Source organism: Gavia stellata, chromosome Z (assembly GCF_030936135.1).
Source record: "Gavia stellata isolate bGavSte3 chromosome Z, bGavSte3.hap2, whole genome shotgun sequence".
NCBI classification, from domain to species: Eukaryota; Metazoa; Chordata; class Aves; order Gaviiformes; family Gaviidae; genus Gavia; species Gavia stellata.
In genome coordinates, this window is record NC_082637.1 from 59,240,502 (window position 1) to 59,262,050 (window position 21,549).

Sequence of the window (21,549 nt, forward strand, 5' to 3'; positions counted from 1 at the left end):
AAAAGTACAGAAAATACTATATATGGCACTTTAGTTGGTACATCAACATCATTTATTAAAGCCAGATCACCTTCCCCCATTGAAAAATGCATATACATTAAAAATTGGTTGTTTTTGTTGTACTTAACTGTTACCTTCTAAAAGCATCACAGTTACAACTTCCATATGACACAGATTAATTCATGTAGATCATTGCTAAAGTGGCTTTCATAGAAAAAGCATGAAATAGTAGGCTTTATTTTGCTTCGTTCCTTATGTTAGTTTGCATATTCCAATGGACCCTTCCCAGAGCCTCAAGGCTGGGTAAACTGGTTCTGTGAACTTGCAGCGGAAGGTGTGCAAATGAGCCATGCCGTCAGTAACATTGTAGAATGAAAGGATTCCTGCTTCATAATCCAGAAAAATGCCAATGCGATCAGGATCATCTTCTATCAGGATGGGGATTCTCTCCCCCTTGTGAAATGCCCAGTATTCAAAATCAAACTTCTTAAGGCACCAAGATGCTCTATTCCAGCCCAGTCGACAGGTTTCAGAGTCTCCTTTCCTGCCAATGGAAGGGTAGGCTGCACCAATCCACCATCCTGCTCCAGCATGAAGCAGGTCAACTTCCCAGTAATGGCTCCCAGAGAGGAATGCATCTCTGCTTAGCACTTGCCATAATTTATCGAATCTCTGGGGACAACAAGGGTAGAATATCCTCCTCCAATTACAGCTTACTACAAGACGGTCATCGGACAATTTCAGCCTTGGGTGAATGCTGTCACATTCCCAGGTTGGTGATCTTGCATCTGCAGTCAAAACCATAAACATACTTACTACATTTATGATGACTCTTGAAAGAAGTCCAAGTCATAAAAAAACCTGCAAAAGAGCCCACAGCTGGCAATTTCTTGGAACATGCCTTTTTGCAAGGAAAAACCTGACGTTTTTAATAGACAGTACTGCATTACTTAAATGCACTGATGCTTTAAAGTCGCGTAGGCTTTAAAGCAGGTCAGTATGTAAGTCAATATATGCATGGTTCACAAGTAAGAAGATGAATACAGGTAGGTAGGGAACAAACAATGAGAGCTTCCGCTTTATGCAGAATAGCTGGAGACTTCTGGTTGAATTACAGCCTAAGGGTTTTAGAGAGCACTGGAGTGGACTCTTGGGTTGTGAGATCCCTTTCCACTGAAATCCCATTTGAAGATGCACTAGAAATGTGTTTCTCGTAAGGGCACCACAGCTCTGAGCAGCAGCATCGTGTACATTGCAAAGGAACAACTTACCAGCTCCCAGAGGACTTACTGCAGTTCACGTAACCTGACATTTAGAAAAGAAAAATCACAGTCTGAAACTACACCCTAGAAATGACTGTCTTACTCAGCAGCAGCTTAGAATATTTTTACCATGAAACAGCTGTTGCAGGTCTGGAAACCAAAAAGTCAGGAAAAAAAAATCTATAATCGAATTAAAGATTAAAATGACATAATCACACAGGACAGGTCAAAAAGCTATAGGATTTTTTAAGATAAGGTTTTTCTCTGAAGATACTGTCCTACAACTTCAATATTGAATTGCTGCATGTCTCACAAAAGTTTTCATAATATACTCTATCTCAGTAATTTACTGTGTTTTCTGATTTCATATTCTAGAAATAACCAAGATACTCCCTTTGAAAACAGGATATGGCATTCTTAAACAATCCCCTTCACTCTTTCTGTCAAGCCTGATAAAACCAGTGTCAGAGTTGGGTACCTAAAGGAATGTACTGTCTAGAGTACTGGCGGTAAGATGTAAATTTAGCTTGTATCTTAAAACTATTCCAAATAATGAGCACATCTATTTTTTCTTGTAAGTGAAGAAAACAAAGTATAACCATACATCCAGGTGAGAACTGAATAGCAGTATACTTGCAATGAAAACTGAAAACTGGCTGAGTCATATTTCACTCAGTTCATAGCTGTTTTTTTTTGACTGAATATGATTTTAATCTTAGTCTAGACAAACTTCAAAGCTTAGATGTTTTAAATGCCATATGACAAATACATTTAATATCCTGAAGCTGCTTTTCAGAGTGAGTAAATTCCTTTTTAAATGAAAGTTAGGGAAACAAGTGTTTATAATACTTTAAAATCCAGACTGCTTTGATTTCTCTGCAGTGTTGCATGGCAGAACTAATGCTTGGACCTGTGATCTCACCGAGTACAGTCTTTCCCTGTGCTTTACAGGCAGCATAGTACATGAACATAGCATGAACACAAAACAGGGGGCAACAGAACCATTAAAACAAGAACTTCAATATTTTCCTTGCTCTTCGGTGTTGAACTTAAAAATGAAGGGTAATTATACAGCAGGTTACTGTATGAGAGAGATCTGTCTTTGCAACTGAATTACTTTGTCGTTCATTTGACTTTGTTGCTATTTTCTCTCCTATGTTCACACATAGAACCCTCTTCCATAAATTAAATATGTCTAGCCTGGGCTAGCTGGCATATTCCATAGTCTAAAGCCCAGAAGCTGTTTTCGTTCAGGCTGGAATCCTCCCCTCTGCCATCAGAGCAATGCATAAACCACTCCACTCCACTCTCTGTTGGTCCTCTGTTACTCTCCCACAATTTCCTGCCATGAACAGGGAAGGCTAAGGTCTCCCACAATTCACTGTGAAAGAGCACAGACATCTCGCAATATATGAGGGTCCATTCACCGCACAGTTAATTGCAAGACTTACCCTCTATATTTATCTGTAATGTTTCAGAAAAGAAAGTAGTATGCATGCGTTATGACTGTAAGACACAGCTGGACCCCCCATCTCCTCCTTCCCTTGCTGTGGCCCCTAACATGAGCTACGTTTAAAGTACAGGAACCAGTGATGCAACATTATTGGTTGTTTCATACACAGAGCCTTACTAACAGTTCATCTTCATCTGGATAGGATCACTGCACACACCTGGGTACCAGAAATGAAGCAGTTGCTTTATTTGAGGCAAAGACATGTGGAGAGAGTTGCTGATGCGTGAAACACATGTCATGATGCTAGAGAGCCCACTGCTGATATTCTGCCCCCTGCAATTTGTACCTGTACACTGCAAAGAAAAGGAGAAGCAAATAGCACTGTACATGCAGTGAGTGTTAACTGGAGCATCACCATTTTCTAAACAAAAATGAAGCCTTTATGATTTTAATTTTGGTGTTATGTCTGTAAACAATGTTAAAACTTCCAGAAGTATGTACTTCTCACACATGCAACATCTTATTGCTGTGATCTCCACTACACTTCAGTCAGAAAAGCTAGTATTGGCATTCTTGTGGTCTGAATAGGTCCTAAGTCACACCTGTGTGCATAGTTGGTGACAAAAGACAGGAAACAGGAATTATTCATGTAGGTAAAAGACCGATACAGGATTCTGTCTTGTGAATGACTGACTGTTTTAAGTCTTTGTGCCAAGTCACTTCCAGCAGGTGAATAATGGGGATGCTCATTTTGTACAGAACACAGGTGACACCAAGACCAAAAGACACTTGAAGTAGGGAGGATTTAAAAGGCCTGGCTTCACTGTCTGCTTTTTCCAGTAAGCACTTGAAAAGCTGTGCAAGTAAGTAGTGATGACTGCCAGTCAAATTTACCTGAAAACCTAGATTTGCGTAAAATGCGTAACTACTAAATCTCAAGCAAATGGAAATACCACCATTGCTTTAAAAAAAGGGCAAAAACCCAAGGACTGAACTGCATCCAGGTGCTAATGTTTGGAAGCATAAATGTGAATTTGACTAGAAAAATAATGCAAAATAGCAAGAGTTGTTTGGATCATTGGAGGACTGCAATTCTTCCACTTTTCCTATGTGATGAAAACTTTAAGTGATTTTAAGTTCCAATATTTATGACCATGGTTTGTCAATTTCACTGGCCTATGAGCAGCTGTGCATCTTTCTTAATGAAGTGGTTTGTCATATTTAGCTTTAACAGAGTTGAGGAATTGTCTTTTCAGCCCTTAAAGTGACTACTCACAAGTGAACCAAATACAGTGCTTTCTCCATGAATCCATCAAGAGGTAGGCTGAAGCAGATACAGCTCAGCATTCATGAAACTCAGAAGCCTAGTTCACCGCCAGCCAAATGCTGCTGCAGTGCTCTCTTAGTAGCAAGTGCTCAGTGATGTGGACTGGCTGTCCTAAAACCTTAACAGGTTCCGCTTACAAAATGACTGACTCAGTCTGGATCCTGCAGCACAGAAAGGATGCGAGTGGGAAAGACCCATGACATCACAGCCAAGAAGACAGACTTTGCTCTCTGCATTCCTGATTTCTTAACAGCTGCTGCATTTACAAGTGCAACATGTGTTTGCTCATCTCCAGTTGATATAACCTGTTTTGAATGAAAAAGTTGCAGTGTTTGGACTTAGAAGCTCACTCAGCAGAGCACAGAAACAAGACAAGGTAACAACACTGAAAAATACTCCCCTCAGAACACACCAGCCTATAGGTGCAGCGACAGCATGCAACCCATTCTACCTGCACAGTACTGTCCCTTGCCCTCCCTACTGAGTAACAGCCAGAAGTCAAGTGTCCACTTGGCCACAGTCATGGCCTCCACTGGGCTGGATCCAGGCCAGAAAACAGAGCTTCTCTTACAACAGGCCTTTGCCACCAGGTGCCATGGTAATAGTCAATGTTACAGCTTTGAGATTAAAAAGAGCTACAGCCCTCATCTGCTGCATGCCACATGAAATGTCCATGAGCTTCCCATCAGAGAGATGAAGCACTTCACTGTACTACCACCACCAGAGGGAAGGATCACCTGTAGATTGACCCTTAACACATTACATGATGGACATATAATTAAAGACAGACCACAATGATCTGGAAAACATAAAAGTCTTCAAAACTAAATTAGCCACTAGCTGATTCACACACTGGCAGTTCTGAATGAAAGGTTCAAGATTTCACGGACAGCAAGTAGAATTTCTTTCCCAGCCTGAGGTACAGTAAAGGATAATGACTCTCAGGCAGCGCCGAGCACTTGTACCTCTCAAATGCTGTAAACACCAGAATCCTCTTAAGATACCATTTTAAGATAGTGGCAACACACATTCATTGATTGTTTCAGTGACTGAGCCCTAAGTGTTCCAAGTGCTTCTAACTTAGTTCAACCATACTTACGTTTTAAGAAAAGCAACCGATCAACAGGAGACATGGTTTTCAACACTGTTCCAGGCTCCTTCTTTGCAGTGGCATTAAGGCTACTGAAAACGTCTGGGCAGAGATGAAAAGGGACAGTTTAGGGAGTCTGCCAGTGGAAGAACATGGCTGTACTGTTAAAAATAAAACACTCCGCGCAATTTTGCTGCACAGGGTATTTGGGTTTTGCCTCTTTGGTGTGAATTCCACCCATGTCCTGGAGAAGCTCATACTGTCACACTCCATATTCCAACTTCACGGGACAAACTGTGTTACTTTTGCTGGGGAAGGGCTAACTCTGCATGCTTTTGACCTTATGCTTTTCAGATAGCATGGAGATGCTGGATCTCAGTGCTGCCAAGGAACTACACAATCGAGCACAACCCCAAGTAAGCACCTCCCATTCCTCATAAAGCACCCCTCTATCAGATGAGAACAGAGTCAGGCAGCCGAAGACAACTGTAGATGCTAGCTAGCTACAGAGCACCTGCACAGTACTATCTAGCAATTCTTCACACATGCAGCAGTGGCCTTTCAGATCTGGTCTGACCATTTTCCCCAGCACCCTGCTATACGGTTCTTGGTGGCAACTCTCAGAAAAGGGATTATTAAAAGACAGCTAGGTGAAATGTGATGGCCAGTGTTGCCCTGCTCATCTGTAACTCAACAAGTGGCAGGGTTTCCCCATGGTAATTTGGCTCTGTGGCTCTGTGTCCCATTAGGAAACTCCTTGCCTTAATCATGCCAAAGGTCACTTAAGGATGAAATACCAGCTCAAAGACAAAAGGAGCTCTAAGCAGAACATGTTAACCCACCTTTAAAGTACCAAAAAACAGAAGTTTTCAGACTGCCTGATACAGAAAGATCAGCAGGTACATCAACTGGGAAAAGCTTTCAAATTTTACAGGTACCTGATGTTCCATGCCTGCCAGATGTCCTGCCAGAGCACTTACACCCAACAGTGACTGAAAGGAGAGAACAGCTACGTTGTGTAGGTGTGATGGTCTAGGGATATAAGCAAGATAAGCTCTGCAATAAGAAATAGGCTGTATTGAAAGAACTGATAGAGCTGAAAAAGAGCATCAGACAAACTTTAAGGTAGAAAAGGCCATCTTAGGAGTTGAAAGAGAAACCTCTTATGTTCCTAAATCACCACTGCTATAGCAACATTACACCAATGCTGTCAGAGAACAGTACCCATGCCTGAAAAGCTGCTGCTTTCTCCAGTTGATTTGGTAAAAAGTCCTGCTCTTACTTACAGACCACACTTTATTTTAAAGGAGAGCAGGAGAAAGCAAAATTCACAGTACTCTCCCAGATACCTTCTTTAAGCCGGGCTTCTAGTGGTTTCTGAAGAATGGACTGAAGAACTGTCACGAAGTGCTTATAATGGTTAAGTATGTGCTCAAACGAGAGAGGTATCGGATGCCACTGTTCTAACAGGTGCCTGGGCTCCTGCATTTCCTTCTCGATTTCTGTGTACTTCTGAGGGCAGAAAGCCAAATTCTCCAATTAGTAGAGACAGTGACATGAATGGACTTTTCCCTCCCAGCTCCCACACACCAGAAAGCAAGGACAGCTACATCACTAGGTAAACATCTAGGCCATAACAGGCAAGTCTTGCTGTGTTCAGCCTGGCTATTAGCTCATTAGTCTGCCCATTAGCTCCTCCTGCCAGTGGAGCCAGGTGCTACCCCAGAGCTGGAGAACCCAGCAGTCATGGTTAAAACAGGGCCCTCCAGGACACTCCAAGATGGGAATGAGATTAACCTGGCTAGGACCCTTTGTCAGAAATCCCAACAATGGGAGAATTAAAGCACTAAGTTTTAAAAACAATCTAAAGAATGAAATCCAACTTCCCCCACAAAAAATCTCTCCAAAACCATGAACAGCAGCTTCCCATGTGGAGGTATGTTGCTAGCATACACAGCAGAATGCCAGGGCCATATCACTCACAACAATGCAAACTCACAAGTCTGCTAAGTTGCAAGGATGTAAAAATGCACCATAGGCCCTTCCATGAAGAATGGCATCCTTCAGCTTGTGTTAGGGCATAAGCACATGGCAGAACACCCTTCCTAAGGAAGGTGAAGAAGACCATTAGGTAAAAGAGGCTGACATTTATCTGTAGGCAAAAAGAAAAACACTGCCCCTTCCACTAAAATGATGGCTATTGCTCAGGGTGATTAGGATCTCTTGTGATTGAAGAAAGAAGTCAATTTAGCCTTCCTCCTAAGATTTCCAAGAGGACTGCCTTTCCTCAGACCTTCATACTACACTGCGCAAGGAAAGACCTGATACAGCGTTTGTCTTCAAGATGAAGAGACACATAAAACTTTGTTCCATATATGCTTAAAATTAACATGAATTTCATACAGACCTGAAATCAATACCATAGCAGGAACACCTAACAGCTCAAAAATCAAGAACCAAACTGGTTCCCCAAAATACCAACAAAAAGAAGATTAAAAAGCAGTGAGAAAGATGTTGCTTACATACAGAAGGATCTACAGAGCAGTTTACCACCAGGACTATGAGGATAAGAGGTAGAAAGAGACCATACAATACCACCTCCAGCAACTGAACAGGATCACTGTGCTGTTGTATTTGTCTAATTCGATGTGAGAAGGTCTCCAGGGATGCAAGCTTTTCTCGACAGGACTCCAACTGCTGATCATGTGCTTCCAGGGCTCGCTTTGTCTTTTCATCAATGAATTTTTTTGCCAGACTCTCCTCTTCCCGAAGTAGTAAATGGAGCTCAGTCACTTTGTCTGACAGCTGCCTTTTGCTCATAATGGCATGTGCCTATAGATTAAGCAGAAGAGTGTGTCCCCCCCATACTCAACAGACCATAAACATTTCAGGCATTTCTCTCCCAGGCGTTCAATGTTACATTTCAGTTTAATTTTACTGATTTGCTGTATCTCTTGAGCAATGGGTGTTTACCCCTTATGGAAGTACAGCCAGGATTCACCCTCTGATGTCCTGGATGGAAAAGCTTGAGGGCAGATTCCAAGATGCTTATTTATGCAGAAAACGATGATTTCAGCTGGCATGTAACAGAGCCAGGTACTGCCTGCTAAAAGCAGCAGATCTGGTCCTTCAGTAGCAGGACTTTGCTCCCTTTTAAAGCAAGCTAGGGACAGGGAGCTGCTAGGAAAAGAAAGCCTCCAAAAGGAGGCCCCAAACCTCTACAGAGCTCCCTCCAGCTCTTACTGACATTTCTGTAACATAAATGCTTAGAGGTGCTCCTTAAAGCAAAACCCATTTCATTCGCTATAAATGAGGTGGAGCTTAGCATACATTCCCATTCTTAAGACAGAATCAATAAGCTGTTCTTGTATTTATTTAACTGTGAAGTCAGACGACTCAATAATGCAGTTTAGTGCAATGCAACGTACATCAGTGAAGCCAGAATAACATATGCTGCTGGGGCTATTTACTATTACTCTGCACAAAAATTTCAACATTGTTCTTCCAGAGATATTTGGCTGATCAGGGAGTGAGGGCCAGGCCTTTGGAGACTTTTGCCCTCTTCTCTCCCTTTGATAATAATATGTTGTGATGGATACAGGGAATACACTCTTTTCCTGAGAAGCAGTAGCTGCCTGGGTCTTTGAATAGCCACAGAGAAAGCAAAATGTCTTCCTTGGAAAATGACCATCCAGTGGAGAAGCAAACCACGCTTTACCTTCAGATCATCAGCAGCCTGCTGAACGCTCCTTCTGTTACCAGCTTCTTGCTCTTTTCTCTCTTCTAGATCCTTCAAACACCTTGCCATGAGTTCCTATACAGCAATGAAACAAAATAAAACACTGTTTCATAGCATCTGCAAAAAACAGAAATCAGTATCCAGCTTGCTTTTCATATAGGGGAGTATGTTACTGAAACACTCAGTTTATGCTGGTTATACTGGTAAGATTCGGAGAACTGTACAAAGTAGTACCAGCTTCATAAGAACAGGAAAACCTATAGTGAAAAATCATTTTCATCTTTAAATCTATTGCACTGCGCATTTCAAGACTACATGCTCATGCATTTAGCAGCTGAAGGGCAGCTAACCAAGTACTTTATTCAGACGATGAGTGGGAGGCTCTGTCTAGAGTCAAAATCCAGTGAATGTTCAGGATGCTTCCCAGTGTACAAAAAAGCAATCAGAAATATCCCACTATAACTACAGTGATGCTGTAGTCTGAATGCCTGCAACAACAAATATTACCAACTTGGCTAGTAATCACAGTATCTGTGAAACTTGTGGTGTGCCCTAAGATGCACTGAACAGCATAGCACAGTTAATGTTCTATGTCTAGCCCCACAGTTTCTCATCCGCAGCCCTCTGAAATCCAGCTGTCCTCTGTCCAGCAGGTTGAACAGTCTTGGTGCACTTGGTGACGCATTTTTATCATTAATACCATGAAACATACAGGCAATGCAGCCCCATGCTCTCAGTGCACTAGTGTCACAACAGAGACTCCCAGTAAATACTAGATAAGCTACCTCCAGAGGTACAGCTGTTATCAGTGTCCTGTTCTGCAGCTGGGCCCCAGTCAAGAGCATCTGCACGCACATGTATCAGCTCACTGCAACATCCCCAGGTCAGCATGGCATTTAAACTCCGCAGGGTTGACAACCTGAGCATAAGTGTTGCTTGATGGGCAACAGTCTGCATTTCTGACATATGCCTCCTTTGAAGACACATGCAATTTTTTATTTGGTTATGATAGAATCAGAAGAAAATGGGCTTCCAGCAAAAGCCAGAGATTCCACATCTGGAAGTCCCTTGGCACAGGAACATCCATGCAAGCAGATAAACGTTTTTGTGCGGAGCAAGACACTCATGTTATGCCATCCATTCGAGCCACAATTTTCCAGTCTTGTCCCTGAAGGACTGGAAGCGTTCTGCAATACTTGAAGATTCAGGAGTTCTACTAGGTATCAGCCTTCCTCAATTTATTCTGCAGCCTAGACCTCATTCACTTCCTCAAAGACTGACAAAGACCACAGAACAAAACCCAATCTTCCTTCTCGGCTAGGAAAACACATGACCTCAGGCACTCACTCTCTCACAACAGTGATCATATGCAAATACTTACCTCAGCCCCAAGCATTTCTGGTTAAGCATTACTTTCTTTACAGAGGTAAACAAAAGAGCTGCTTCCTGGCCGTAGAGACACTGTGTCTGCAACACTGGCAGACCACCCATGTCATTCACCCTGAGGAACCAACTCCAGAAACATTCCTTTAGGGATCGCCTGGATGCCCCAACTCACTCAAGTGAAAACACTGTAAAAGCAAGGATTTCTGAGAGATGAGACTCCTAGCTCCAGTAAATTTTGCAGGACACATATAAAGTGCACAGCATGCTGATCCTATGTCCTGCACTCAGGAGCACAAGGAGTGTCCTTCCAGACGATTTTATACAACCTTAGATCCAGGGATGTACCAGCTGATGGACCTCGCATGATGGCTCTCACCTATTCTTAGCATCCACAGCCAGGATTTTCTAAAAGCACTGAGGAAGATTCTGACATGCTGCCTGGTTGATGTCACATCACAAGAGCTGCACAGAATATCTGCTCCAAGCAAACAAAATCACTAGTCTATCATCTCCTAAGCTACAACTACTTTTGATAGTTTGTGCCTGAAAACTCTGCAGCCCTAAGCCTGCAGATGTCATCCGAGACTTCCGAGGGACAGAGTGTCACACGGGGACCCAAGTTTCTACCTTGCTCACTTCCTATTTTGGCACAGAGACAAATAACTAGTTATCAACAGCACCTGCTCGCCTGCGTCCAACAGGCCCCCAGGGAACCAGCACAACTTGTTGCTTCGTGCACTTCACCCTGACTCAAATCAGGTTGCCACAGTACAATACCTGCATCCACACATTGCCCCGGTGTCATGAAGGGAATGCAAACACTGTAGTGATTTCCCAGTGGCAAGAGGGATACTTTGGATGAAAGCACATGAGCCGGCAAGAACATGCTCTGACATCTTCAGGGGTCCTTCCCCTGTGCGACTGTTTACTTGCAGCCTAGTGTACTCTGCTCTTGTACTACTCTCTCACATGAAGTGTAATAAAATGCCAGAGGAATTTAGCATGATCTGTGCACCTACTTGCAATCTGTGGGAACTAGGAAACTTCCTAGTAACACTGCTCCAAAATAGCAGAGAAGGACTGGGAAGGAGCTCTCCAAAATTGTGGTGAAGAAAATAAAAGCTCCTGAACATCAAAACTCTGTGTTACTACTTAAGCCTCCCAAGCTTAGCACCACAGCATGCAGGCCTCACTCAGCAAGCCTCCTGGCAGGCTCTCTGGAGTAAAACAAAGCACAAGCAGGAAGTACTGGGCAAGCTTGCGAAGCCTCCTGGGGCTGCTTGATGGACAGCTAAAACTGGGATGAATAAAAAAAGCTTAGGGAAGAACCCCTGTGCTGGTTGTGTCTGGGATGGAGTTAATTTTCCTCATAGCAGCTCATATGGTGCTGTGTTTTAGATGTGACTGTACTGTGAGTGCACAAGCGGCTGGGAGGGGACACAAGCAGCCAGATGACCCAAACTAACCAAAGAGATATTCCATGCCACATAATGTCATGCTCAGCAATAAGTGAGAGGAAGGGGTTTAGGTTGGTTAGTCATCTTTTGCTCAGGACCTGTATGAGCATTGGTCTACCCGTGGGAGGTGGTGAGTGACTGCCTTTGCATCACTTGTTCTCTTCTCTTTCTTCTTCCACTTCTCCTTTGCTTATTAAGCTATTTTTATCTCAACCCACGAGTTTGCTTGGTTTTAGTCTTCCTTTCCTCTTGCCCTGTCCCACTGGGCAAGGCAGATGAAGTGAGCAGGCTGCTGTGTGGTGCTTAGCTGCCTACTGGGGTTAACCCACAACAATCCCTGCTCCCCATCCCCCAGGAGTTGTCACAGAACAGGCTCTGTGCATGGGGACTCACTGTGGTCTAACAAGCTACAGCGACTGGGGGAAGGGGCTAAACAGAAATGGTGCTTCCTCTTCCCCTGTGGCATCCAGGTTTCTGTCAAAGGTGCTTCCAGCTTGGCAATGAAAACAAGGGCCCCAGGGCAACCAAGCTTCTCTGATTCCCCACACAAGGTCTGAGGAAAATGCTGCTGCGTGTGACCTGACAGTCAATGTCACCTCCCCGTTGTCCCTTGATTTATACTCCTGTTACATGTGCGCTTGGGGTAGGATTGGGTAACTCTCTCCCTCTCATGCACGAACAATGTCCCTGTGCAGTGACAGCACGCTGACCCCTGTCCATATGGGATTTACAAAGCACTTGAAGTACAGAAACTTTTGTTTTGCTAGCCAGTACAGCCTACAAAATTGATGTGACAACAAAACCCGAGCTCCACAAGCTGTTCCTAAGGCGACCAAAGCAAGGCCGAAGGCTGAAGATACTCAGCCTACTGTTGCCCACTGCATTAAGACTCACAGCTGCCACCGTCTCACCCTGACACAAGAAAACCCAGATGCACAAGTCCCAGAAACGAGGAAAAAACCGGCAAGACACACAACCAAATCAAGAAGATCTTTGCCCCAGCTCCGTGCCCCGCGGGCCACCCCAGCTCCTGGTTATACCCCCAGACCCGTCCCCCCGCCCCGCTGGAGCTCGCCTCGCAGAAGACGTCGCCACCGCAACAAGGCTCGGCTCCCCGGGCACGCGGGGCTCCACGGGAGGAACGGGGCGGGCCGGGCATGCCCCGGGAACAGCGCCCGGTGCCCGTCCGCGGCGCTCACCTGCTTGTGGCGGACGGCGTGCGGCAAGAGGCAGGCGCGGTGTCCGCGGTGCGGACCCAGGGCCGGGCAGAGGGCGCAGACACAGCGCCCGCAGTCCTCGCAGAACAGCTCCAGCGGCCGCCCCGCGTGGACGCCGCACATCCGCGCCGCGGGGGCCGGGACCCACGGCTCCCCCTGCGCCATGGCGGCCGCGGCGCCGGATGCGAGGCGGGCGGGCGGGCGGCGCCGTCAGCGCAGCGGGCGGGGATGCTGCGCTTCGCCCGGCAAGCACTGGCTGCGCGTAGCGCGGCGGGAGGCGTATCGGCCGCAGGCGCGCAGGTTTGCTGCTGCCCACGGCCGACGGCCTCGCCGTGCCTCTTGCCCTTCCGAGAGGGCGAGCGGCGGAGGGGGCTGCCCGCCTCCCACCCCGCCGGAGCTGGGCCCCACGGCGGCAGCGGCGGGTTGAGCCGGGTCGGTGCCGGGCAGGAAGTGTTGGCGCCGGGCAGGAACTGTTGGCAAGAACTGCGCCTGGCTCCCCGTCCGCATGGGGAGGGGGAGAGGCAGTGCCGGAGAGCTGCACGGACAGGCAGCTGCCTTCGTCTGGAATCTGCGTTGGAAAATTGACTGTTTTGTGGAATTTCAGCTGCGTCGGTGAAGAATGCCCTCAGTTTTATAGCTGAGCAAAACACTTAATCTGATCCAAAAATGGAACAATTCGTCCTTTTTTGTGTGTGTGAAAAAATAGGAAGAGATTTAAAGCCGAGCATTTTGGTGGAAAGTTTGAGAGTCAGTATATGTCTTAATACAGGAGGATGTGGAGCTCTGAGGAGCAAGGGCAGTCCCACTGAAAGCAGGTGGAATCTCATGTCTGCCAAAGAGCTGCAGAGATAATCAGGGATTTAGAAGGACTTTCTCCAAAAGTGCCTTGTATGATCCCATGCTAGAGTCATGGAATTATAATGATCGTTAGGGATATCTGGAGATCATTTGCTCTCACCCCCACACACAGAAAAGCGCTAGTGCCGGCTTTAAAATGAGTAAAGGTGAGGATTTCACAACCTCCTTGGGACCCTGTTCAGGTATTTGACCATCCTCACAGTGAAAACTTTTCCTAGTGTCACATCAACATTTTCCTCATTACCACTTGTGCCGTGTTGTTTCACTGTGCCCTTCCAAGGAGAGTTGTGGCCTCATCTTCTGTATCTACTCCCATAAGGGAGCTGGAGACAGCACTGAGTTCTCTGCTGGAGGCTGAACAAGCCCAGTTCCTGTTTGGACATGCTGTGCTTCAGCTCCATTAGTGTTTTGGTGGATTCTGCAGGAGGGTTTGCGTAATAGAGTCAATGTGTGTCTTGTCCAGAGAAGTGTGTGGCTGGTCTTCGTCACCACAAGACCACACTGTTGGAAGATACTTAGCCCAGGACCCTGGTTCCTTTTCTATCAAAGTTGTTCCGCAGCCTGTTAGTGCCCAGCCTTAATTGTTGCAGAGTTACTTCATGGGTTGGAGAAGCCCAAAGGCCTGTCGTGATCTTTGTGAGGTTCATGCTGGTGCATTTCCACAGCACATCACAGTCCCTCAGAAGAGTGACCCTGCCTGCCACACTCTGTCTTTCCTCATCCATGCCTCCACCCCTTTCTGGTTTGTAATCACAGCAAACTTGCTGAGGGCATATTCCATCCTATTGCCCTGGTTGTTGATAAGAGCACTGGGCTCACCATCAGTCCCTGAGGAATGGCGCTAGTACCCAGCTGCCACCTGGACTTTGTACATCTAATGACAGCATTTAGTGCCTAGTTGTCCAGGCAGTTTTCCGTCCATTTTCTAGTCTACCTAGCCAAACAACAGTTCATTGGTTTGTCTGTAAGGGCATTAATGAGGCTCGTGACTTGCAGTGTTAGAATTTGCAGGTTATTAGTACCTAGGGCATTATTTCCCATTTCACATGTGACTTTGCAAATGAACTTACTGAGCTAGACTTTCTGGACTTTTTAGTGTTTTTAATTGTTTACTTTAGAGGAGAGAGTTACAATACAACTGAATTGTTTGCGTAAACACTAGTGGATGGTCAGGTGCTGATAAAATGCACTAAAATCAGATGTACCTTCACCCCAGTACTTTACTGTCTAACACTGTGGGAAAATGCTGCTGCACTGTGGTTGTGAGAGGTTGGAAGAGCAGGAGGGACTCTGCTTTTTTGCATGCAGCTTCCACATTCATCTTTCTGAAGGGAACCCCATTAAGCTTTCAAAACAGGGTTTAAATGCCTCAGAGTGTGCCTTGGGCTGTTCTTGGCCAAGAAGAATTATCCTCCAGCACAGGCAGTGGAGAGATGTAGGGTTAAATAAAGAAGAAAACAGGAAGCCGTAATGTTTTCCTGCTTCAGCACCATCTTCGTAAAAGCCCGTTGGGGAAGAAGGGTGGGGTGGGCTGGTGGGGTCAGGATTGGGCTAAGTCTTCACCTGTTAGTTTTGAGGTGAAATGACACTTTCCTTCTCTTGACTTTGGATCTCATAAGCCTTCCGCAAGCTAGGGGTGCAATTCTGCAAAGTTTGTGTGTGGAGCTGGCAGCTTGCAAGGCACAGAGACCTGGCTTTGGTTTAGCCACAGCGTCCTCTGTTTCTTTGTATAGAAAATTCCTAATACAAACTCTGACTCCATCTTCATACTTGAGTATAGGGGTGAAGGGGAGTAGTGAAGTCTGTTTTCTTGTACAATTTACAGGTTCTGGTGAGGATCTGGACTTTTTTGCAGCCATTTACAAAAAAACTGAATCACCACTTTGGCAAAGACATTGAGGACTGTAATTTGAAATGGCAGTTACACAACATCTGTAGGCATTAAACAGCTTTGAATCCCTGCTACACAAGGAGTGACTGTTAAATAAGTCTGAAGCCAAGACTCCTGTAACAAACTGGGGTGCTTTCAGTAGAAGCCACCCTTCCCTCTGGCTTGAGAAGAGAAAGAATTTTTCCTGCAGAAATCAGAGTTTATTTTGTTTTGGTTTTCCTCAGTGTTAACCATTTGCAGAGGGATTGTGCAGGGAAGCCCTATTTTACTCTGGGTCAAGCGAACCTTCTGGAATCTTTTGCATGTGTCTTTCTATTTTAAGTAATCTGATTTTACAATAGATTAGAAAGTGTCTTAGTAGTGCTACATCAGTTCAATTTTCATGTTGAAGTTTTATTTTCCTGAAAAACAAAATTTTGAAGTTCCTGATTTTACTGACTCTGAATGCTCTTTGTGTTTTAACGTTTTCATTAAGAAAGTAAATGAAAGTAGGAATTCTTTTGTGGCTTAATTGCTCACTATTTCATTTGAAAATATGGAAAATCATTCTAGGCTATCAGAAATTTATTCATGTATACATTTCTTGCTAATTTTTAGCAAAATATACTCTCAAACATATACTTTTCAAAATATACTTTCTGCAGCATTGTGGAAAGATAGTATGTATTAAAGAAGTGTCAGAATTATTTCAAACAGACATTATGAAAACTTTGTCTTTCATTGTAGTGTTACTGAGTTGGCTGTGTACTGGAAACCCTTTCAACACATACATTTTAAAACACTGAAAAGTAATGTATGCCTGACAAATAGGGATGAAGAAAAAGCAAAGGCATTCAATGCTTTTTATGCTTCAGTCTTTAATACTGACGATAGACCTTGGGCTGCCCGGTCCTCTAAGTTGGAGGACCACAAGTCTGGGAACAGTGACTTTCCATTTGTGGACACTGAAATTGTAAGGCACCAGTTGTATCAGTTGAATGTTCACAAGTCCATGGGGCCAGATGGGATTCATCCCAGAGCACTGAAGGAGCTAGTGGATGTTACAGCAGGCCCCCTCTCAATCATCTACCAAAGGTTGGGAGTCTGGCGAGGTTCCCACTGACTGGAAGCTGGCCAACATTATCCCAATTTACAAGAAGGGCATGAGGAAACTACAGACCTGTTAGTCTAACCTCAGTACCTGGAAAAAATACGGAGAAGATTATACTGGATGCCATTGAAAGGCATTTAAAGGACACTGCAATCATCAGGCACAGTGAATACAGGTTCACAAAGGGAAAGTCCTGTTCAATTAATTTGATATCCTTCTAGGATAAGGTCATCCACCTAGTAGATGAAGGGAAGGTGGTAGATGTAGTTTTTCTGGATTTTTTTTTTTTTAGTGAGGCTTTTGATACTGTCCCTCACAGCATCCCTCTGGACAAGTTGTCCAACTGTGAGATGAACAGATACACGGTGTGCTGGGTGAAGAACTGCCTGAACAGCAGGGCTCAAAGGGCTGTACTGAATGGGGCTACGTCTGGCTCGTGACCAGTCACCCACAGTGTTCCTTAGGGCCCAGTTCTAGGGCCAGTTCTGTTCAATATTTTTAACAATGATCTGGAGACAGGAATTGAATGAACCATTAGCAAATTTGCTGACGATACTAAACTGGGAGGTGCTGTTGACTCTCTTTAGGAACAAGAGGCCTTGCAGAGGGATCTAGATAGTGTGGAGCATTGGGCAATCATCAATGTCATGAAATTTAACAAGAACAAGTGGAGTGAGACACCGAGTGATCTGAACAGGCACCCCATGTCGTTACCCTATCATGTGGGGCTCTGCAGAGCAGTCCCAGGGAGCTATCAGAGCATCACAGCTGCTCTGGCACCCTCAGCTGAGATCCTCCACACACCCCAGCTTGTACAGTGGCACATCTGCTTCAGCAAGCATCGCAGGCACCAGCCCTGCTCAGAGGGAGCCTGCAGCCAGTTTTCACAAGCCCAAGCTGGACCTGTCTGGCCTCACTGTATCTTTCCTTTACAGTGCTTTTGCCTGGGGCCGTACAGCCTTCTCATCCAGCAACAACCCCTGCTCTTGCCAGGGTCATCCTGCAAGTTGAAGGCCCTTGGCTGTAGCCTTGAGACACACCTTTGGATGATGCTCGTCTTGGCCTACTGTATAAATACAGCAGTCTGTATAAATGCCAGTGACACACCAGAGCTTGGGGAAAAGAGCAGATACTCGCGTCAGTTCCGGCTTCCCTTGTCAAAGAGCTCTCAAGACTGGCCATCTCAGCCTCAGAGACCAAAACCCACCAAAGACTATGGCCATCAGAGCCAACAATGCAGCAACAGCCTCATGGTATTATATACCTATACCTTGAGTAGTATGTTTGATTAATGCATGGATTTAGCTGTTACTGCTACATAAATAATCCTGCTTTTTAAAAATAGGTACAATCACCCTTTTCAGGAGACTAGCCACAGCACAACATTTGCACAGTATCCTTAGAAGAACTATCATTTCATATGCGGTTCAGCCAAAGACAATTACTTTCAAATCAAGAAGGAGATTTTTGTAGTTCACTCTATAAAAACAGACGACTGTACCTGTATAGAGAAAGAAAATGCCCTGCTCCCTTTGGTCATGGTTAGAACAGTCCACTGCCGTGTCTCTTTCCAGGTAAGAGAGGTTAAGGAGGCTGTGACTTTTGCAAAGCCATAGTCCCTCCTAAACAAAAAAATTTATCCATGGGAAGATGCTTTCACTGGGCAGGTCTAGCTCACCAAAGCAATCTGTGTGCTCTTGCTCCTCCAATGTCAGCAAGATAAAAAATAACAGCCACATTTTTTACAGGGAGGAAACAAGCTGGACTGTGAAGCAAATGTGAAGAAATGTATTAGGTACTACACACAATGTTCCAAGATGAAAACACATTCTCCCATGGTTGCTAGCTTATGACACCGAGCCACACCACAGCCCATGCAGCCTTGCAATGGCTCAGGGGATACTCCTTTCACAGAGAGGAGAGGGATTCTCTAGTGTGTGGTGTTCTGAGTCCCAGACAGTATATAGGCTGCATATCCAGCATGGAGATGCTCAGATCAAGCAGGACTGATTTCATGTAGTTTGACTGGGAGAAGACAGCTAGGAAGAGGCAGCAAGTTTCAATGTATGCACATAGTCTGGATATGCAGCTGGGAGAGGGATTGCCACTTAGGGCTAGGAAATGTAGAATTTCTGTTTGGCGTTGTTATCTAGGTATTTCATGTGCCCACTCTCCCTATCTTGTACTGACTTCATTTTGTTCTTCTCTTCCTTTTATTATTGGGCTTCAGCCACAGATCCTTTCTGCAACATGTTCCGTTTGCTACAGACAACCCTGTAACTAGCAATAAGGGGAAGATACTTATTTTTTTCTGGACTATCTTTTCCCGTCTACCTCTATTTATGACAACATTATGATTTCACTTTCTATTTTTCTACTTTGCTTGTCTACCAGGTTGTTGATGCATCTATTGCAACAACACCGTCCTGGGCCAGCCCAGCAAAGGTAGCACTGAAATCCACGTGCATTCACTAGGAACTGAGATTTTCTGAGCAGGTGTTCTCTGTATCCTCTGCCCTTTGCTTATCCATGATACTCTGCTGTTTATGTGTTCTTTGTATACTTGCTGAACACTGCCAATTGCAGAGCAGGTGCTTCTTTCCTGAGTAACAGATGGTTGTCTTTCAAGTACAGCAGCTGGAGTTGCTACCCAAAAGACACATTATACATCTCCCCAGAAAATTTCCAGGGAAATGGAAATTGCCCCACTAAGCTGTGGTAGGTAACAACCCACAGAGCAGCTTTTGGGAAGAGGAGTCTAGAAATAGTAGCAGGCATGTAGGTACTGTTTACCTACCACCTGAGGTGTAAGATGTTGTAAAAGACCATGTAATAATAGCAGCCACAGCTGCATATACTTAGGTCAGCCATACAGAGGAACAGTTCCCTGTTTCACCAAGTAAGGTCAGGATGTAAACTCCTCCCTTGCTTCTATTCAAACACAAACCATTACATCTACATCTTAATCTGCCGTAATTCAGACGCCCTGTCAGTGAAATAATGTACATGTACAATTCACATGGAAACTGCCCTTTCAAATGAAATATCCTCCTACACAACACTTCCTTTCTCACAGAGTGTGGCTTCCATGGATATTGGTACCTTTGGGGCAAAATGGATGATACCAAGCAAGACACTCTCCCTGTTTGATCAGTGTGCCTTACACAGTCCATCTGCTGTCAACATTTGCATTCTGTTGTTGCCGCAGTGACACTGTCCCTCTGCACAGTCCCATCCGAGGAGAAAAGCACTCCCAGTCTCATTCATCTAATAGCAATGCCAGGACCAGTAATATCTCTGGGGTGGAAGGATATTACCTAATGTCATGGCTGTGCCACAGAGCTACAGCAGGTCTGTAAAAGATTCAACCTTCTGCAACATTAGTAGCATGCATGAACGTTGTGTAGGTCTCTAAGAAACAGCTTTGAGATGGCAATCATCTCACCAGGTTTCTCCCAGTCTACCAGCAGTACCATCTGGAAGCAAGGCAGAGCTGTCTGCACAGCTCTAGTCACAAGGAGAGGAATTTGGCAGCAATATTGGCCTTAACTGTGTCTGCTCTGTGCTCTCATTGCCACAACAGCCAGGAAATTGGTTCAGCTTGCCGATAACCTGTAACCCCTGCCACTACTGAGAAAGCAGCACACCATGTTGGGAGGGGGAGAGACAAAGGGGAGGGGGAGGAATGGGAGTATGTAGAACTCTGCTGTTGAAGGTTTTGTGTTGTGAAACTGCAGCTCTGAGACACAGCCAGATGGACAGTGAGGTGAAGGGAATGTCCTCTCCATCACCCCGGAAGATATTAGCTGTGGAATTGTTACCATCTGTCCAGCTAGTGCAGTTCCTAGGGAGGCTAGAAGCCTTCCACTGGTTGAGGCATTTTGCCTCATCCAACGGACACAGCACAGCAGAGGCTTGGTGTATTTGTGTGCAGTCTTCTCAGCCATCTTTGGCTCATTTTTCTTTCTCCAGGTCCTAAAACAAGATCAAAATGGAAGTGTATCTTCCCATTTCCCCTCTCCTACAGAGCCATCTACCTAATAGTCCATGAACTGAGTGCAGAAATTCCAGCAACCAAGCTGTCATGTATCAGCATCAGACCCAGCTATGTTTCTAAAGCTCAGAGACACTGTGATCTAAGACACTTGATGCTGAGGTTCCCCTTGGCATCAGTTCCTGCAACATCCATCAGAAGCAAAATTACGGGCTCACTTTGGAGCAATCAACTGCAAAATCCCACTTCTGAGGCAATCCCCAGGAAGGCAGGCAGCCCAGGGGTGTTTGGTACACATGGATTCCCAACGAATATCCTGCCAGCACCAACTGAGCTCATGACAACACCCAGGACCCCAATTTGACTGGGTTCAGGCATTCCTCAGCACAGTCCTCCATGACAAATGTCCTGGGAGATACCCCACGAAGCTCCTTCTATCTCACTGTTTCTCTCCATAGATTTGACGCAGGTGCTTTAAGGCAAAAAAAGGAGAATACACTCAAAACTATGCTTCCCCAAATCCTACCAGCTTCTTGCACATAAGAGCAGCAGCAGCAAATGTAAAAGCAACACCAATACAGAAGATCATCCTAGTTTCAGTTTGGAGGCATTCTAGCAAAACTATTCAAATGGCAGTGTTATTACAGATAAAAGAATATACCAAATCATACAGACAAACCAGTTTGACATAGCGGGTAATACAGCTGATCTAATTCTGCTTTCCCAAGGCCACACCAGCAGACACTACTATGACTCCAGGATGGATTGAAATCAGTGAGTGGTGC

General features: G+C 45.0%; 1 protein-coding gene across 1 annotated transcript; it reads right to left on the minus strand.

The window, feature by feature from the left end:
• Positions 1 to 79: 79 nt before the first annotated feature.
• TRIM14 (tripartite motif containing 14) lies at positions 80 to 13,096 on the minus strand. The gene is made up of 6 exons (XM_059833989.1): positions 12,914 to 13,096; positions 8,851 to 8,946; positions 7,731 to 7,964; positions 6,482 to 6,644; positions 5,142 to 5,234; positions 80 to 788 (listed from the first exon to the last, which is right to left on the minus strand). The coding sequence occupies exons 1-6, from the start codon at positions 13,094 to 13,096 to the stop codon at positions 253 to 255; spliced, it is 1,305 nt and encodes a 434-aa protein (XP_059689972.1). The 3' UTR covers positions 80 to 252.
• Between the last annotated feature and the right edge of the window lie 8,453 nt (positions 13,097 to 21,549).

What these genes read in the sequence shown, in the direction of transcription:
- TRIM14 (XM_059833989.1), bottom strand. Translation starts at nt 13,096, where the DNA reads ATGGCGCAGGGGGAGCCGTGGGTCCCGGCCCCCGCGGCGCGGATGTGC. An exon ending in ATCCTGTTCAGTTGCTGGAG is followed by an intron (nt 6,645 to 7,730) that starts GTGGTATTGTAT and finishes TTCTGCCCTCAG; the next exon opens with AAGTACACAGAAATCGAGAA. An exon ending in TCGGTTGCTTTTCTTAAAAC is followed by an intron (nt 789 to 5,141) that starts GTAAGTATGGTT and finishes TTTTGACTGCAG; the next exon opens with ATGCAAGATCACCAACCTGG.